Source organism: Mytilus californianus, unplaced genomic scaffold, assembly GCF_021869535.1.
Source record: "Mytilus californianus isolate M0D057914Y unplaced genomic scaffold, xbMytCali1.0.p SCAF_4, whole genome shotgun sequence".
Lineage (NCBI taxonomy): Eukaryota > Metazoa > Mollusca > Bivalvia > Mytilida > Mytilidae > Mytilus > Mytilus californianus.
In genome coordinates this window covers 49,773,108-49,788,350 of record NW_026262690.1, presented here as the reverse complement: position 1 = coordinate 49,788,350, position 15,243 = coordinate 49,773,108, and the positions used below count along the sequence as shown (strand labels likewise).

The window sequence follows — 15,243 nt, the reverse complement described above, 5'->3', positions numbered from 1 at the left end:
ATGGCTATGTGTAGATTTGTAGTAAGTTTTGACTGAGGGATTTAATTTACATGCTGAAATGTTAATTTGGTAATTGTTAGCCATGTCTCCAGAATTTCTTTTTATTTTTTGTCCCAGGTGTTTTATAGATCTAAAATGTAAATTTTGAAAATTTAATTACCAGCATCATGAATGAATATAGATATTGTAATCCACCATGGTAGTGTGCTTGAATGTTAATGAATGGTGAAATAGATGATTAAAATATATTGTACCATGAAAACTGTGAAAATGCAAATAACTTTTAAAAGGAATAATTGTTTAAGTGGGTTTTCCTGAAATTTTATTTGAAAATTTATTATTTTTTTCTCACTATGCTTGCTTGACATTTTTGATAGTATTGTGTCCCTACTAAACAAAAGTCAATTAATCAGCCCCTTCTTGTCAATTTAATATGGTGTAAATGTTACAAGAGGTGTGTGTTAATTAATGAAGCACAACAGATTTATTATCAAAAATGATAAACCACCCAGGGAGGGCAGTCAGATATTGCATCTATGGTGCCTTTCTTCTAAGAAACAAGCTAAAATTTCTTCTTTCATCGCATACCCCATTTTTGAAGTGCCTTCCCTTGGTACCATATAAATACTAACATTAGACAGTCTAGCTTCAATTATTTTTGTAGATATAACAAAATGTACATGTAAGACATGTATAATAAGTGTAAGCATAACCAAATATACATACAAACTCAAGTTTGTGTGACCATTTATTATTGTTATTTATGTCAATGTTGGCACTATTTTCAGGGTTTATTATCATGTTTATTCTGCTTTTAAAGCAGAGTTTTTTTGTAAATATATAGATAAATTTGATAACTTGTACATGATTGGTGATTTCAAAATCAAAAATATGTGATTTTGTGTAAATTTATGTATTGTAATTTTTAAACAAGCAATTGTATTCTCTGTCTTAACCTTTCTGTATATTATGTATATTTTTGTGTATTTTAGAAATCGTGCCATGTTTGTATATATTCGGTCCTGTAGTATACAATTCCAGTAACACAGAGTTATATTTATTGATGTGATATCTGCTTTATATTTGATCTATGGTTTGATTTAAGTTTATATGCAATTTCATCTAGGACAAAAGAAGATGCATAGGTTTCTATTGTTTTTCTCAGCCATTTTATTTTGAGTAATTTATTGTTTACTTTAATTGACTTTCCAAGAAGGCAGTGATTATTCTGTAAGTATTGGTACTTACTAGTTAATTAAAGGTGTGAAAACTAGAAGGGGTCATAGTTGATCAACAGTTACATATCATGTGACATGGGTATCTATCAGTGCAGTTTCTGTCATTCTATAAGTTAACCTTTGAATGATTTGCTGCACCTCTGAGGGCTGCATATGATATGTTTGTGATCAATAAGTTAACAAGTCCTAAATCATATTCAGATTTTCAAGAGAATTGTGTATTTTCTGTTTTTTATGCCATTTATGCATAAATTGACAATCATTTTGTTTGACCTTGCTGATAAATTTGTGAATATTTCTACATTTAACTTGATATTCAATATCACCTTGACTTTTATGCGTTCAGACCATATCAATTGTAAATGCAAACTGCTTTTTTATGCCCCACCTACGATAGTAGAGGGGCATTATGTTTTTCGGTCTGTGCGTCCGTCTGTTCGTCTGTCTGTCCCGCTTCAGGTTAAAGTTTTTGGTCAAGGTAGTTTTTGATGAAGTTGAAGTCCAATCAACTTGAAACTTAGTACACATGTTCCCTATGATATGATCTTTCTAATTTTAATGCCAAATTAGAGTTTTGACCCCAATTTCATGATCCACTGAACATAGAAAATGATAGTGCGAGTGGGCAGGTTAAAGTTTTTGGTCAAGGTAGTTTTTGATGAAGTTGAAGTCCAATCCAATTGAAACTTAGTACACATGTTCCCTATGATTTGATCTTTCTAATTTTAATGCCAAATTAGAGTTTTGACCCCAATTTCACGGTCCACTGAACATAGAAAATGATAGTGCGAGTGGGGCATCCGTGTACTATGGACACATTCTTGTTTTTAAATTAAGCAGTGTTAGTTGACATCATTTTTTAGTTATACAGATGTTTATCTAACTTAAGTAACATCTTTGAACGAGACATTTCACATTTGTTAAAGGAATTCTCATTTTATTTCATATTTAACCAGAAATAATTTTTCAATTTTATTTAACATTCCTTAAAAAGAATTCATTTTCCCATTAATTTAGGTGTTAGTTATTTCACACAAAGCTCCTCAACTTTATTTGCAGCATGTAATTTATACTGCTCAAATCATATACCGGTAACTTACATACTTGATGTTTTATTTAATTTGCATATTTTAAAGATTATTAATGAATTTTTTAAATGTACAAATGTAAATTGACGTACATATCAGATTGTACCAAACATTTCCTTTTATTGTTTGTATGAAATCAGAGATTCTATATTTATTATAACACGGTTCATCATACAATATATCATAACGGAAGTATGTGTAGATATTTTATGGGTTATTTTGGTAAAACATTATGATTATTGTATACCTGTCTATTATGCATGTCTTTTGCATAAATGTTATTTTAAATTGGTACTTTATCACTTCTATTTTATTGCATTAGTCATAAGTTTTCCTGAGACAGGATTCTCTTTTTTTTTAACTAAAATTTCATAAGGGTAATAATGAATTGTAATACACTTTTTTAACTCCCTAGGTTATAAGATCAATGTGAAATACTGCCACCATTTATTTCCTGTCATGTTAACATTTTTCAAAATTCTTTATTCTGTATAAACTGAACAAATCGGATTCAATATGGAAATCATTTAAAAAGTAATTTATTTGTGGCTAAAACACCAATGTCTATTTTTTTCTCAACAGTCAAGCACTCACTCTATGACTTATCAAATAACAAGGAATTTGTCCTTTACTTACCGCCCTATAGAACTCTGATTGATGATCCCCACTCCTTAAAGCAATATACAAGTAAACCCCCTAAAAGGGAATTAACAATTCTAAAGAAAGAACTGCTTCTGTTTATTTTAAACTAGAAAGGACATTGCTTATGTGATTGGACATCCCAAAGTATAGTCCAATGGCAGAACATAAAAAGCTTGTGGAATGTTGTCATTGCTGTGCCTGCATGGCTATTATATATTGAATTATAATTTGGTACTTTGTTAGATCTTTTAGTGTATTGTTGTATTAAGGGAGGATGTTCTGGTTCATCAAATTTCTTTTCATTTAAAACACTTCAGGCTAACTAGCACTTACCTAATCATGACATTTTCTTCTATAATGTTTATTGTAGCTACACAATATTTGGTGCATTGCAAGTTTCAAAGGGAGAAAACTACTCAAGGCACATTGAAATTCACATAAGTTGAGTTATCTTTCTTCCTTTATTAAATCGTATACAAATATAGTACGGTCTTGAATTACTTTACAAATATTAGATATCAAGATTTCTGTGTAAAGCAGATTCGCAGGTGGATAGGATGTTGTGTTCTGTGGCTTTTTCTCCAGAGTGCACTGTTATTTATTCATATGCAGATTGGAAAAAATATGTTGATCCAGTTAGTTCTTCCAAAGTTCAGTCTTTACCTATATCTCTAACCATTTTGTCATTGCAACTCCTTAAATGAATTAAAGTATATACATGAAACTTGGTATAGCGTTGTGCTAGTCCATTGAATTTTCCAGATGAGAATAGTATTTGTTCTTCCTAGCCATCTATTCTATTTTCTGAGGCATGAATTTTTGAAATTTCTGTTAATTGTAGAAGATTCTTGGAATAATCTTAATGTCTCAACTCTCCTCAGTAAATTTCATTCCTCTAACACTGTAATGAATGTCTTATTGAAAAGTCACTGAATTAATTATAGTCTCCAGAGTCTTGAGTGCAAAAACTTTCAAAATTGGAATGTTAATTTCATTGAATATCATCATTGGTATTCAGTGATTTACGTAGACAGAGGCAGTATAATTTTGTTAAAAAAACACAAGAAAAAAAAATGAAAAAAATTACAAGAAAATAGAAAGCTTTACAGTTCCAGTTTTAAAGAGACAGAATGAACTTCGGTATTATTTTCAATGAAAATAACACCTTGTGCCATTGGTTAACCTACCAACTTATCTAATGAAGTTTTAGTATATATTTGGATTTCACAGTCCTTCACTAATAGCTGTAAGAACTCTCTTTTCTCGACTTAACCATATAGGAGTATTTTTGATTAAACACTGTCAGTTTCTTCTTTATCTTATTTTGTTTTAAATGTTGTTGAAAATATACTTAAATTATTAGTTACTGTTTGTTTTGTTTTTTATTTTTTTATGTCAGCAAAATGTGCAATTAGTATTATGTGTAATTGTGTTGGAGTATGTATATTTGTGTTGTTATATGTGTATGTGTGTGCGTATGTTTGTTTTTTTTATGTTTTGCTTAAATAATGGCATATTTAGGACATAATTCATTTAATACATGAACTTAATTTGTTTTTAGACTTGTATAGGCCATTGCATCACTGCATTCCATATACACACATTTGCTTAATGTATTTCATTGTCATAAACAACTTTAATGCACAGTGTCAAAGTATTTCACTCTGGGCTGCAATGGAGGCACCAGTTGTTTTTGAAGCTAGTATAAATTCTGAGTAAAAACTTAGCTCTCTTTTATGTTTTAGTAACATTTAAGTTCATTTTATCGTGTTAAAAAATATTTATCAGTTATTTTTATGAAATAGAAAACTGTGTACAAAGTGAAACAGTGAGTTTATTTCATTTTTATCATATAGTGCTCTGAAAACACGTCATTGAAGTTATAATTGGAAATGTTATTTTTTATTGTGCTGATTGTCAAATACATTTTGAATCATTTTGCAAGTTTTAAGTGTGTATGTTTTCTATAGACTTGATTCTTTAGTGTTTGAAGACGAAAAAAAATGTGTATAATTTTTACCAAAGTCATTCCATTCATTGTGTTTCCATTTCCATTGTATAAGAATGATTATAGTCACATCATATACTGTTAGAATGTGGAATAAATGTGTGTGTAATGGAAATGAGAAGTGTCAACTAAAAGATCAAATAAAACATTGAAAAAAAACAATAAATTATTATAAAAAAGTTTATAGTTATTTTTTATGCCTCGAATAACAACAATGGGGTAATTGGGTCTTCTGTTGTCAATTTGAAATGGTCTATAGATTGTCATTTCAGCCTCATAAATTTTGAATTAAAAAAAAATCATATAGATGATATATGACATTCTGTTATACATTATATTTTTAATGGGCATTGGCTGGAAATTAGAAAAAAAAAATTAAAATATATTTTTTTTTCATTTTATATTAAGAAAAGCAGAATATTGAAATAATATTTTGCTTTCTGCAGTCAGTTTGGTTCAGTTTTGTCAAAATAAGCTAAAAATTATTGCCGATGTATTATAGTTCAACAAGCGTTGGATAGGTATTCATGTGACCTTTGATATAACTTTTGTTGGGGATAAGTTGCATGTTTGTCTGGTAAAAGTGGATAGGAAAAAAATTTGGCATAAAATCATCATGTTCATTTGGTGGCAAGTCAGGATGCAAAATATGAACAAAATCCCTCAAAAGATAAAGAAGTTGTCTCCACAAGATTTGTCAGAGGGACAAAGCCAATGCAGAACACCACTTAATCTGACTAGTAGGGGTATTAGTTTTGGTTAATATTAACCATCTGGTTTCAGAGAAGATGATGAAAATGTGATTTCGCATAGGCTTCAATGGAAACTCATGTGTGAGGTTCTGGGTAAATAGAATAGAGAATAATGGGCAAAAAATATAAAATAAAGAGAAAAATGGATCAAGAAAATAGAGAATAACGGGGTGCTAAAATATAAAGAATAGAGAAAAATGACCTCAAAAATTAAAGAATACAGATATAAAGGACACCCATGTGCCACAGTAGCCACCCAATAAGGAATTTATGTAGAAGGTCTCCCAATCATGATGATCATCTACTGGTATTACAATTCTCAAAATAATAGCCAAAAACACAAAAAAAATGGCTAAATCAAAGAACTTTTAGTGAGCTTATTCACATACACAATGACCTCTTCAAGAGGAACAGCATAATGTGACTAGATGGCATGTTTTTTTCTGTTAACTTTATCATTTCAGACAGAATAATGTCACATAGTTTAAAGTTAACACCGTAAGGATGATTGTGCCAAAGTTCGCTCCAGTTTCAGGCAAGTTAAAACAAGAGGTTGTCAGTGTTATTTTTAATCAATCAAGGAACACAAACAAAAGTGAAAATTGTTTATAGAACTTAAGACTTTCATTTTTTCGTCAGCAACATATTAAAATTTGAAAAGCATTGGTTGAATTACTTTTATAAGTTATTGTACAGAAACAACTGAAGCCGCCCCTTCCACCTCTAAATTAACTGGATTTCAGTTGAAAACATAGTTAACATGACACGGTTTCTAACTTTAAAGAGGCACATCATAACATTATTTTTTATGGTATAAATATTGATTTTGTTATCAGTAAATTAAACCATACTAAATATTATTGTTATACACATATGTACTTTCATAGTTCTACAATCTGTCGATAACTATATTTTGGCATTGCTCAAGGTCATGTCTTTACACTAAATCCATTGGATGTTGGATGTGTACTGATTGATATTTTAGTCTTAGATGCATGATTTTTTTTATTAGTTGTTATTGGCTTTGATCTAGCTGTCAGTATTTGCGAGTATTCTCAGATCTGTACTTAGTGTCTTTTTTGTTGTTAGGGATGAGGGATGGATAAATACCCTGCCACGTCCGGTCTGTGCTTTTGTTTGATATTTTTTCTGCTTTGTATCGATCTGATGAGTTAAGCCTTTTTCAAATGATTTTTATAGTTTGTTCTTATGTTATGCTGTTAAACCACTGTCCCAGGTTAGGGGGAGTGTTGAGCGCTCACAAACATGTTTAAACCCCACCACATTCTATATGTGCCTGTCCCAAGTCAGGAGCCTGTAGTTCAGTTGTTGTCATTGGTTCATGTTTGTCATATTTGTTTTTCCTAAATTGTTTTGTTATAAATTAGGCTGTTAGTTTTCTAAATTGAATTGTTTCATATTTTTCATGTCGGGGCCTTTTATAGTAAACTATATGGTATTGGTTTTTATACGCCCAGTTAAAAACACATACTCTGGATTTAAAGTTTATTAATTTACAAAACAAACATCTGGATGGTTTAGGGTTTTGTTCTTTTCTATGCAAGAAATATTGAAACTAGTCGCACAGACTATTTCTCTCGTGCTTTTTTCTATAAGAGATTTGTGCTGTTGTATATGAAATACTGTTGTATATGAAATAAAACGTGACAAGAGTTAACTTTTTTAATTTTCATTTCCTTGAAAATAACAACAAAAACAAATTAAAAATAAATATCAAACCTACCAATTATGCACCTGGCATATGTAACAAATAAAGTTTTTAATCATTTAGACAAACAAAAAAATAACTAAAAATTACAAAATCATTCTAAAAATTATTACATTTATATGACAACAAGACTACAAATTTTAAATACAAATTAAACCAAAAAAAATTAACTTATAAATAGCCAAAGACTTCTGTCCTGGTTGTTCAGTTGGTTTGAATGAAAAATTCTATAGTACATGACTGGTCTTCAAACTTAAAAAAAAAATATGTGAAAATGCCACCACTTCCATCTCAACAAAAAACTTCAGTAGGCACAGCTTTTAATGGGGTTCATAGTCAACTTAAAAATATTGAAGAAGTGCATTTTTAATGCCTGATAAAATGAAGTGATGAAATAACAATATGGATCTTTACAATATGATTATAAAACAAAACTTGTTCAAGAATCAAATGTAGCTTATGGTGCTAATAAGGTTGAAAGTTGTTTTGTGCTATATGTAAATAAGAACTTAACAACTAACTATCAGATGTTCATCTGTTGAAATGTTTAAACATTGGCCTAAATGCAAAATTTACATGAATAATGTCATAGCCACCAAAATGTTCCAAAAATATTGATGTGAACTCTTCTTGAATATTTCATGTAAAACTAATTTGAAATTCACATTGAAATTATTGAAATCAAATGTACATAAGTTTCAACATACAAGTTCATAAAACACCCAACTCATGCAAGTAAAAATGTATGTGTACAGAATGCAAAGGGTAAATATCCTATCCCATTAATATTCACATTTAAGCACACAAAAAATAATCCAATTGAAATTGTTAAAGCCTGAACTTGAATCACATATGAACTTTTCTTGTTGTTATTTTTTTTCAAAATTAAAAGTCTTGACTAGAAGTTTGATATTTTCTGTTGACAAATAAATCATCATAGTAAGGTCACGACTTAACATAAATCAAATGTAGAGCTAGATGTTGCATGGTGTCAAATCAAATGTAGAGCTAGATGTTGCATGGTGTCAAATCTAATGTAGAGCTTGATGTTGCATGGTGTCAAATCAAATGTAGAGCTAGATGTTGCATGGTGTCAAATCAAATGAAGAGCTAGATGTTGCATGGTGTCAAATCAAATGTAGAGCTAGATGTTGCATGGTGTCAAATCAAATGTAGAGCTAGATGTTGCATGGTGTCAAATCAAATGTAGAGCTAGATGTTGCATGGTGTCAAATCTAATGTAGAGCTAGATGTTGCATGGTGTCAAATCAAATGTAGAGCTAGATGTTGCATGATGTCTTCATATGCAATTTAAAAATGGAACAGCTCTGACCAAAATAGACTAAATTAATAATTCAAATAAAAGTTTTTAATGAAGTTTTGGATATCAACTTTTACTTATAGTTCAGTGATCACCTTTGTGATTAGTTGGGGGTCAAATTGATGCCATTTTAATAAGAAACTGTGATATGGTTAAATCACTTGTTTTGTAGGTTCTGTAGTTAAAGGATTTGAACATGTAGTCTAGAGGTATAAATATTCTTATATTCATTTACTGGGTCCATCAGATGAATATTTTCCATTTTGAAAAGAATTTTTAAACTTACTGCATGACCACTGTAAATGTACAAAATATGGTAAACCTAAGCAAATCTATCAATAAAATTGTCACATTTATCATAATAGTTCAGAAAGCAGTGAAAGTTGATATCTTACTCCTATAATAGACCATATTTTTCATGTCAGATACCCTTAGGTACAATTCTAATAAAGTTCAATCATTCAGGCCTAGATTTTTCAAAGTAGATCTGTGATTTTAAAAAGCTTACTAATAGACATTAAACCTAAAATAACGGCTTTAGTCCAGCTAAAAACTTGTAACTGAGGAATGAACTAATGTCTCTATGATAATCAGTCTTCTGCAAATATTATTAAAAACAACAGTAGCTAGAAACTTGTATGAATATCAAAACAAAGATAAAAAAAACATAACCTTAGTTAGAAACTTGTAAAAATATCAAAACATATATATGTATATAACATACAAACTTAGCTAGAAACTTGTAAGAATATCAAAACTTGTTGGAATTTCAAATAACATATATAACATAACCTTAGCTGACAACTTGTAAGAATATCAAAACAAAAAAATATCAACAACATAACAATTTATTGAGCCTTTCATCCAATTTTAAGAAAAAACTTAATATTAATTATATATCAATGACAAAAACAAAACTGAAAAAAAGTTTTAAAAGTTAAACAATACAGGTCAGCTGACTAGTCATACAGCTATTAAAAATTTCATGCTTTACATTACTTGTCAATAATAAAAAGCTGCATCATGAGTGCATATTTTTATCCACAGATTAATTTCGACACCTAGGTATCCGAATTCCAGAAGATCACATCTAAAAAACTGACATCAAAGCTTTAAAAGGTTGGAAGATAGTTCCAATAAACATTTTGCAGAGGTAGGGGATATAAAAATAAGCAAGACATATCAAAATTTCAAAATAAAAAAAGTGCTCATGTTTCTAGATGCATTAAACATTGTGTAAAAATTTCCTAAAGATCTAATAATGTACACAGAAATATCATTTGAGATGCCATTAAATTGTAACAACAACTAAAGTCACATAACTATGGACCACTGTCAGATCTGACAATTATCAAATTGCACATGGAGCTGGTATATATGATAAAAAAAAAACATTGCATAAAACCCTCATTTGTTTTCATGTGCATATATCAGGAAATTAGGAGAAAATCTTTATAATTCTTCAGTCTGAGACAAATAAAGATTTTAAAGTTTACAACTTTCTACCACATTCCTGACAGCAAAGAAATCTGTGAGTGTATTAAGAATCTTCTTCAAAACGGGTATACTCCATGCTCTGCCGATCATCTGTCGACGTTTAGTTACTGTGATGTTCCCTACATCTGAATAATGATCTGGAAATCCAAAAACTCTGAAAAATACAAATACTGACATTTAGCATTTTTTGCACTAAGAAAGTCATTTGTCTAAAAACAACAGATGTTTTTCTGACAATAGTTCAAAGTACTTGCATCCTTCATCTCCTTTCAATTTTATTCAGATGATATGCTCTAAATTCTGATCTCTACTTTATTTTATTGAAACTGTTGAACAATGGACAAAATTGCAAGATAAATAACTACAATTTTAGGAAATGCTATCAAAATTTAAAGCAAGTTATTTATGGAAACAACTTTCCCTTGCCGACTTCACAACAATGTTAAAAACTTCACAACAATGATAAAAACATCACACACATTTCTGAATTTACACTAGTAGAAGGTCTTTAAAAACTCTTTTCAATTGTCTAATAACATTAAATTAGCACAACTTTCTTTGTCATGTGTTATTCAATGTACTAAAAGCTGAAGATATAAAGCATTGACCATTTTTACTTACACTCTGGTAAGCTTAACCATGATTACTTCTTTCACAAAATAAATTATAAACTAGGGCCCCTTTGTTTTCAATCAGGGATTGAATTTAAACTTCCAATTCACTAACAAGAGTAAATATTAGAGCAAGGACAAGTTCAGGACTATCAAGTTCTATTACAGTGAACATTCAAAAGGGCTATTCCATTAAAAAGGAGGTACTAGGGTCGGAAGGCAATTTTTAAGTACCCCCATGACCAAGAGGAATGTACCATGTATCTTAACACCAACCAACAGGAAGTCGTTTCATAACAATACAAGAACCAACTGGAATATATCTAACTTATTTTATTCTAATTTACCACAACCAAAGGAATTGTTATATAAACATTATAGTTGCTAGACAATTTAGAGGGGGTGGACAGGGTCAAGGAGCTACAATGTTTGGTTATTACTATGATATAAAGGGCTATTTGTATCTTTTTTTTTATATTGTTCAATTCATACCGGATTATATAATTAATGTAACAGTTCAAATTCAAAGCTGTTTAAATGTATCATATCTAGTTGCACTATTATATTAGTTGTAAAAATAAAGTAAGAAACTTCCAGATTTTTACTGGCCGTTCAAAATTGAGAAGAAATGACCTCTTGGAATTGTAGATATATGTATACTCTATAAAAACATCTACATGTAATATCAACATTTATTAATGATAAAGAAAATTACTGTCACATTTCATCGGATTTTGACATGAAAATTTGTGAACTAAAAGTTATTTTGAGTTTCTGTATAAAATATTTCATGCTTTTTCTTTCTTTTCCATATGTCTTTTGGTTTTCAATTCTAGTGTTTATATTTCATCATCATATTTTGTCACCTGCCTGGAATTATTTTTTTTTTTATTGTATTTGATCGGCAAACCCGGAATTACCCTTATCCGACTCCGGAATCTGATCCGGTATTGTAATCGTCTTCATTTCCAGTTTATGGCATCCATTGTTTTTCAATGTTGTTTTTGTCAGTAAGATACGATTTACTCGTATTTACACATTACTTGTTGGCAATTTTCAGTATAAAGCTAGCGATTGAACAAACTGAGCATCGCTGTCATGAATAATAAAGATAAAAATAAATGTTGAGATCGTTTGGAAGTTTTGGTCCCAAATTGAAAATTGGGAAAAATGTAGGGTATTTGACATTGCCAATAGGAATGGGTCCGGTATTTGGACCCTGTGGAATGCTAGAAAAATCCCTGGAGGGTGTACGATCTCAATAGTAATATGGCTTTAAAATGACCATACTGATGGTTAAAAAGGTCGCCATAGTAAATTTTTATTTTCTTTCAAATCGAAAGTACGTCGGGCCTAGCTAGTCACCAAACGAAAGTCCGATTGCAATAGTGGAAGGTCGCAAACCTCGGACCACCGCTAATTTGAACCTACGAATATTATTTTCAAGAGAATTAGACATCGTTCGCCATGTGCTTGTCATTTAAGGGAAGTAACTCTTGCACTTCCGGAACTGGTACCATGGGTAGAATACAACGGTTGCGCCTGCCGCTGCGTAAGTCGCGGGAACAGTTATGTTTTCCAAAATATCACGATAAGAGCAGGAGACAAAAACAATCGGTTATATAAGTCCTTGCAAAAACAAATAATAATAAATAACGGAAAATAACACATTGAAACCGATAGTCACAAAAAATGACTGTCAAAGAAGACCAACAACCAACAATACTTAGTTTCTCTAAACACCAAGGGCCACTGGCCATACACACTTCAACACATCAACAACCAACGGGATTTTTTATAATTGCCCTCCGACCCTGGTATATTCTTTTTAATGGAATAGCCCTAACAAGTTTCCTAGCTCAGAGATGAAAACATGCATACATGCATAGATATAAGAAGATGTGGTATGAGTGCCAATGAGACAACTCTCCATCCAAGTCAAAATTTATAAAAGTAAACCATTATAGGTCAAAGTACGGTCTTCAACAAGCATGCATTTCTAATTTTCTACTTCTTGTTGAAATTTATACAAAAGTTTTCTCAATTGAATTGTTTCATATTTTTCATGTATACTGTATGGGTTTTTCTCATTGTTGAAGGCGGTACAGTTGCCTATATTTGCTTACATCCGCTTTATTTAAACTTTGATGGAAAGTTGTCTCATTGGCAATCAAAACTCATCTCCTTATTTTTATATAGCAATTATGGGAAAGAACATGTTATAGGTATTTAAATGAAAAGTTCCAAAGCGCAAGCAATCGGCATTCCCATGGGAACCAACTGTACTCATCTTCTTGCAAACTTCTTCCTTAATTCACATAAGGCAGACTTCATACAGGCTTCTTAGGAAGAACTAAGCTAGGCATTATCCTTGAACTTCAAATTCTGCTATATAGATAATGTCCTCTCATTGACCAAAGCTTTGTGAATTTGTTTTTAACAATATTAACATCCACCTTTCCTAGAATGTGATATAAGCGAATAACTTGCCACATAATTTGTACTTTAATGAGCAATACTACGGTAGCTGGATCTGCTAACCCTTCTGGAGCACCTTAGATCACCCCCGGTTTTTGTGGGGTTGGTGTTGCTCAGTCTTTTAGTTTTTTGCAATGGTGTTGTCAGTTTGTCTAGAGACTTGAAGAGTTTTCACATCACTTTGATATCTTCCATCTCTTTTTCAAGGAGTTACAGATTTAGTAAATAATATAAGCAGAAATGGTTTTGAGTCAACTCAAGTTGAAATTGTCAGTTGACTCTTTAGAAGTTATTGCCCTTAAATGGAAATTTGTTGCCCCTTTTTTTCATTTTGTTCAAAATTATAGAAGATAGAGAGAAACTGTACACATCTAAAATAATCAACAAGAAACAATCTACAAACAGGGAGTCAACTAACAATTTCAACCATGTTGACCTAATTGTAGATCTGGTCTTGATAATCATTTTTGCCAAACTGCCCTTTTTAAGTTTTTACAAATGTCATGGTGACCATCATGCTACATCCATTTACCAGCTATACCGTTCTAATTCAGAAATCCAGATAATATCATCTTTTCCATTCATGGTAACAGGGAAGAAAGCATCATTTTTTCCTTGTTTCAAAGAATTCTGTCTTGTTGTAACAGTCCTTATAATCTTTACCTAAAATTAAATATTCATATTAAAGAAATGATTCTATAAGATTTTCAATCTGACACTAATATTACAGTTTAATCTGGAGATATTCTACCAGCATTAACAGCAATGTACAAAAAGTGACAAATCTTGCAATCCGTATCTATATTTTGTCCTTTCTGTACATTTCTTTCGATACAACATTAAAGGAATTGAGCCAAATTTCATGTGGGGTCACTCTGAATATTCTTTTGCAGTGCATTTTCACTTATGTCTCACACCTGAAAATAGTGATATGCGTATTTATATTCTACAGTTTCATACATATTACAAACAAGTGAACAGAAATAACTTATAGCTGTCTTTTTTTGGTCATTCCTTACCGTACTGAAAATTAGATGTTTACGAGACAATTTTTTCCCAGGATAGACCCAGTAGCTGTTAAAAATTATGTTTCACACTATAAAAATGACTGCCAATTCATAACCCCTCTCCCCCCAAATTTCTCATCCTGAGTTAAACTTACTGTAGCTTTTCTGTTGCATTTCTGAGACAAAATATCATCAAGGTCTGCTGTGAGTTTAATATCAGATAAATCTGGTGTGCTGTAATAAGAGGTATATAAAAGGCTATACAAGACATGTAGCAACACAACCACAAAATATAAATTAAAAGATAACTAGAGATAAAAAGAATGGGAGATGTACAGTATATGTCAAAAATGCGCTCTGCCTATAGCAGCTGGATATGACTGCAGAGGTCAAACTCTGAACACTTGGGGCAAGTATGGACACAATATTCAAGCTTGATACAGCTCTGAATTTAGATAGTGATTAAATATTTGACACATTACAGATTTCTGACACAGAAGAAATGTGGTCAGATAACTTAAAAATTTGAAATGGGACATTTAATCTACTTAATGGTCCAATATCCAAAATCTAATTCCATGGTTAGATTCAGCATATAAAAAAAACACCATGAATTCAAACAAAGTTTAATTTTGGACCCTTTGGACCTTAATATAGACTAATTTAAAACAAGGCCCAAAATTAAATATCTGAATGCACAGTTAGATTCAGCATATCATAGAACCACCAGAACTCATTTTTTGATGAAATCAAACAAATTCTAATTTTGGACCCTTTGGACCTCAATGTAGACCTATTTAAAAATGATGTCCAAATATCCAAAATAGTAATACATGGTAAAAACCTCAAACAATTCAAGACTTTAAATTAAT

The 15,243-nt window shown here is 30.9% G+C and overlaps 1 protein-coding gene across 1 annotated transcript in view; it reads right to left on the bottom strand.

Moving 5' to 3' along the window:
* Positions 1-9,637: 9,637 nt before the first annotated feature.
* The window catches only part of LOC127736951 (uncharacterized), a 40,777-nt gene continuing 35,171 nt past the window's right edge, over positions 9,638-15,243 (bottom strand). Inside the window, exons 18-20 of the mRNA XM_052247513.1 lie at positions 14,527-14,605; positions 13,906-14,027; positions 9,638-10,429 (exon numbers count right to left, since the gene is read on the bottom strand). Coding sequence (XP_052103473.1) covers positions 10,264-10,429; positions 13,906-14,027; positions 14,527-14,605 — 367 coding nt within the window. The 3' untranslated portion in view covers positions 9,638-10,263. The remainder of the gene's footprint in view (positions 10,430-13,905; positions 14,028-14,526; positions 14,606-15,243) is intronic.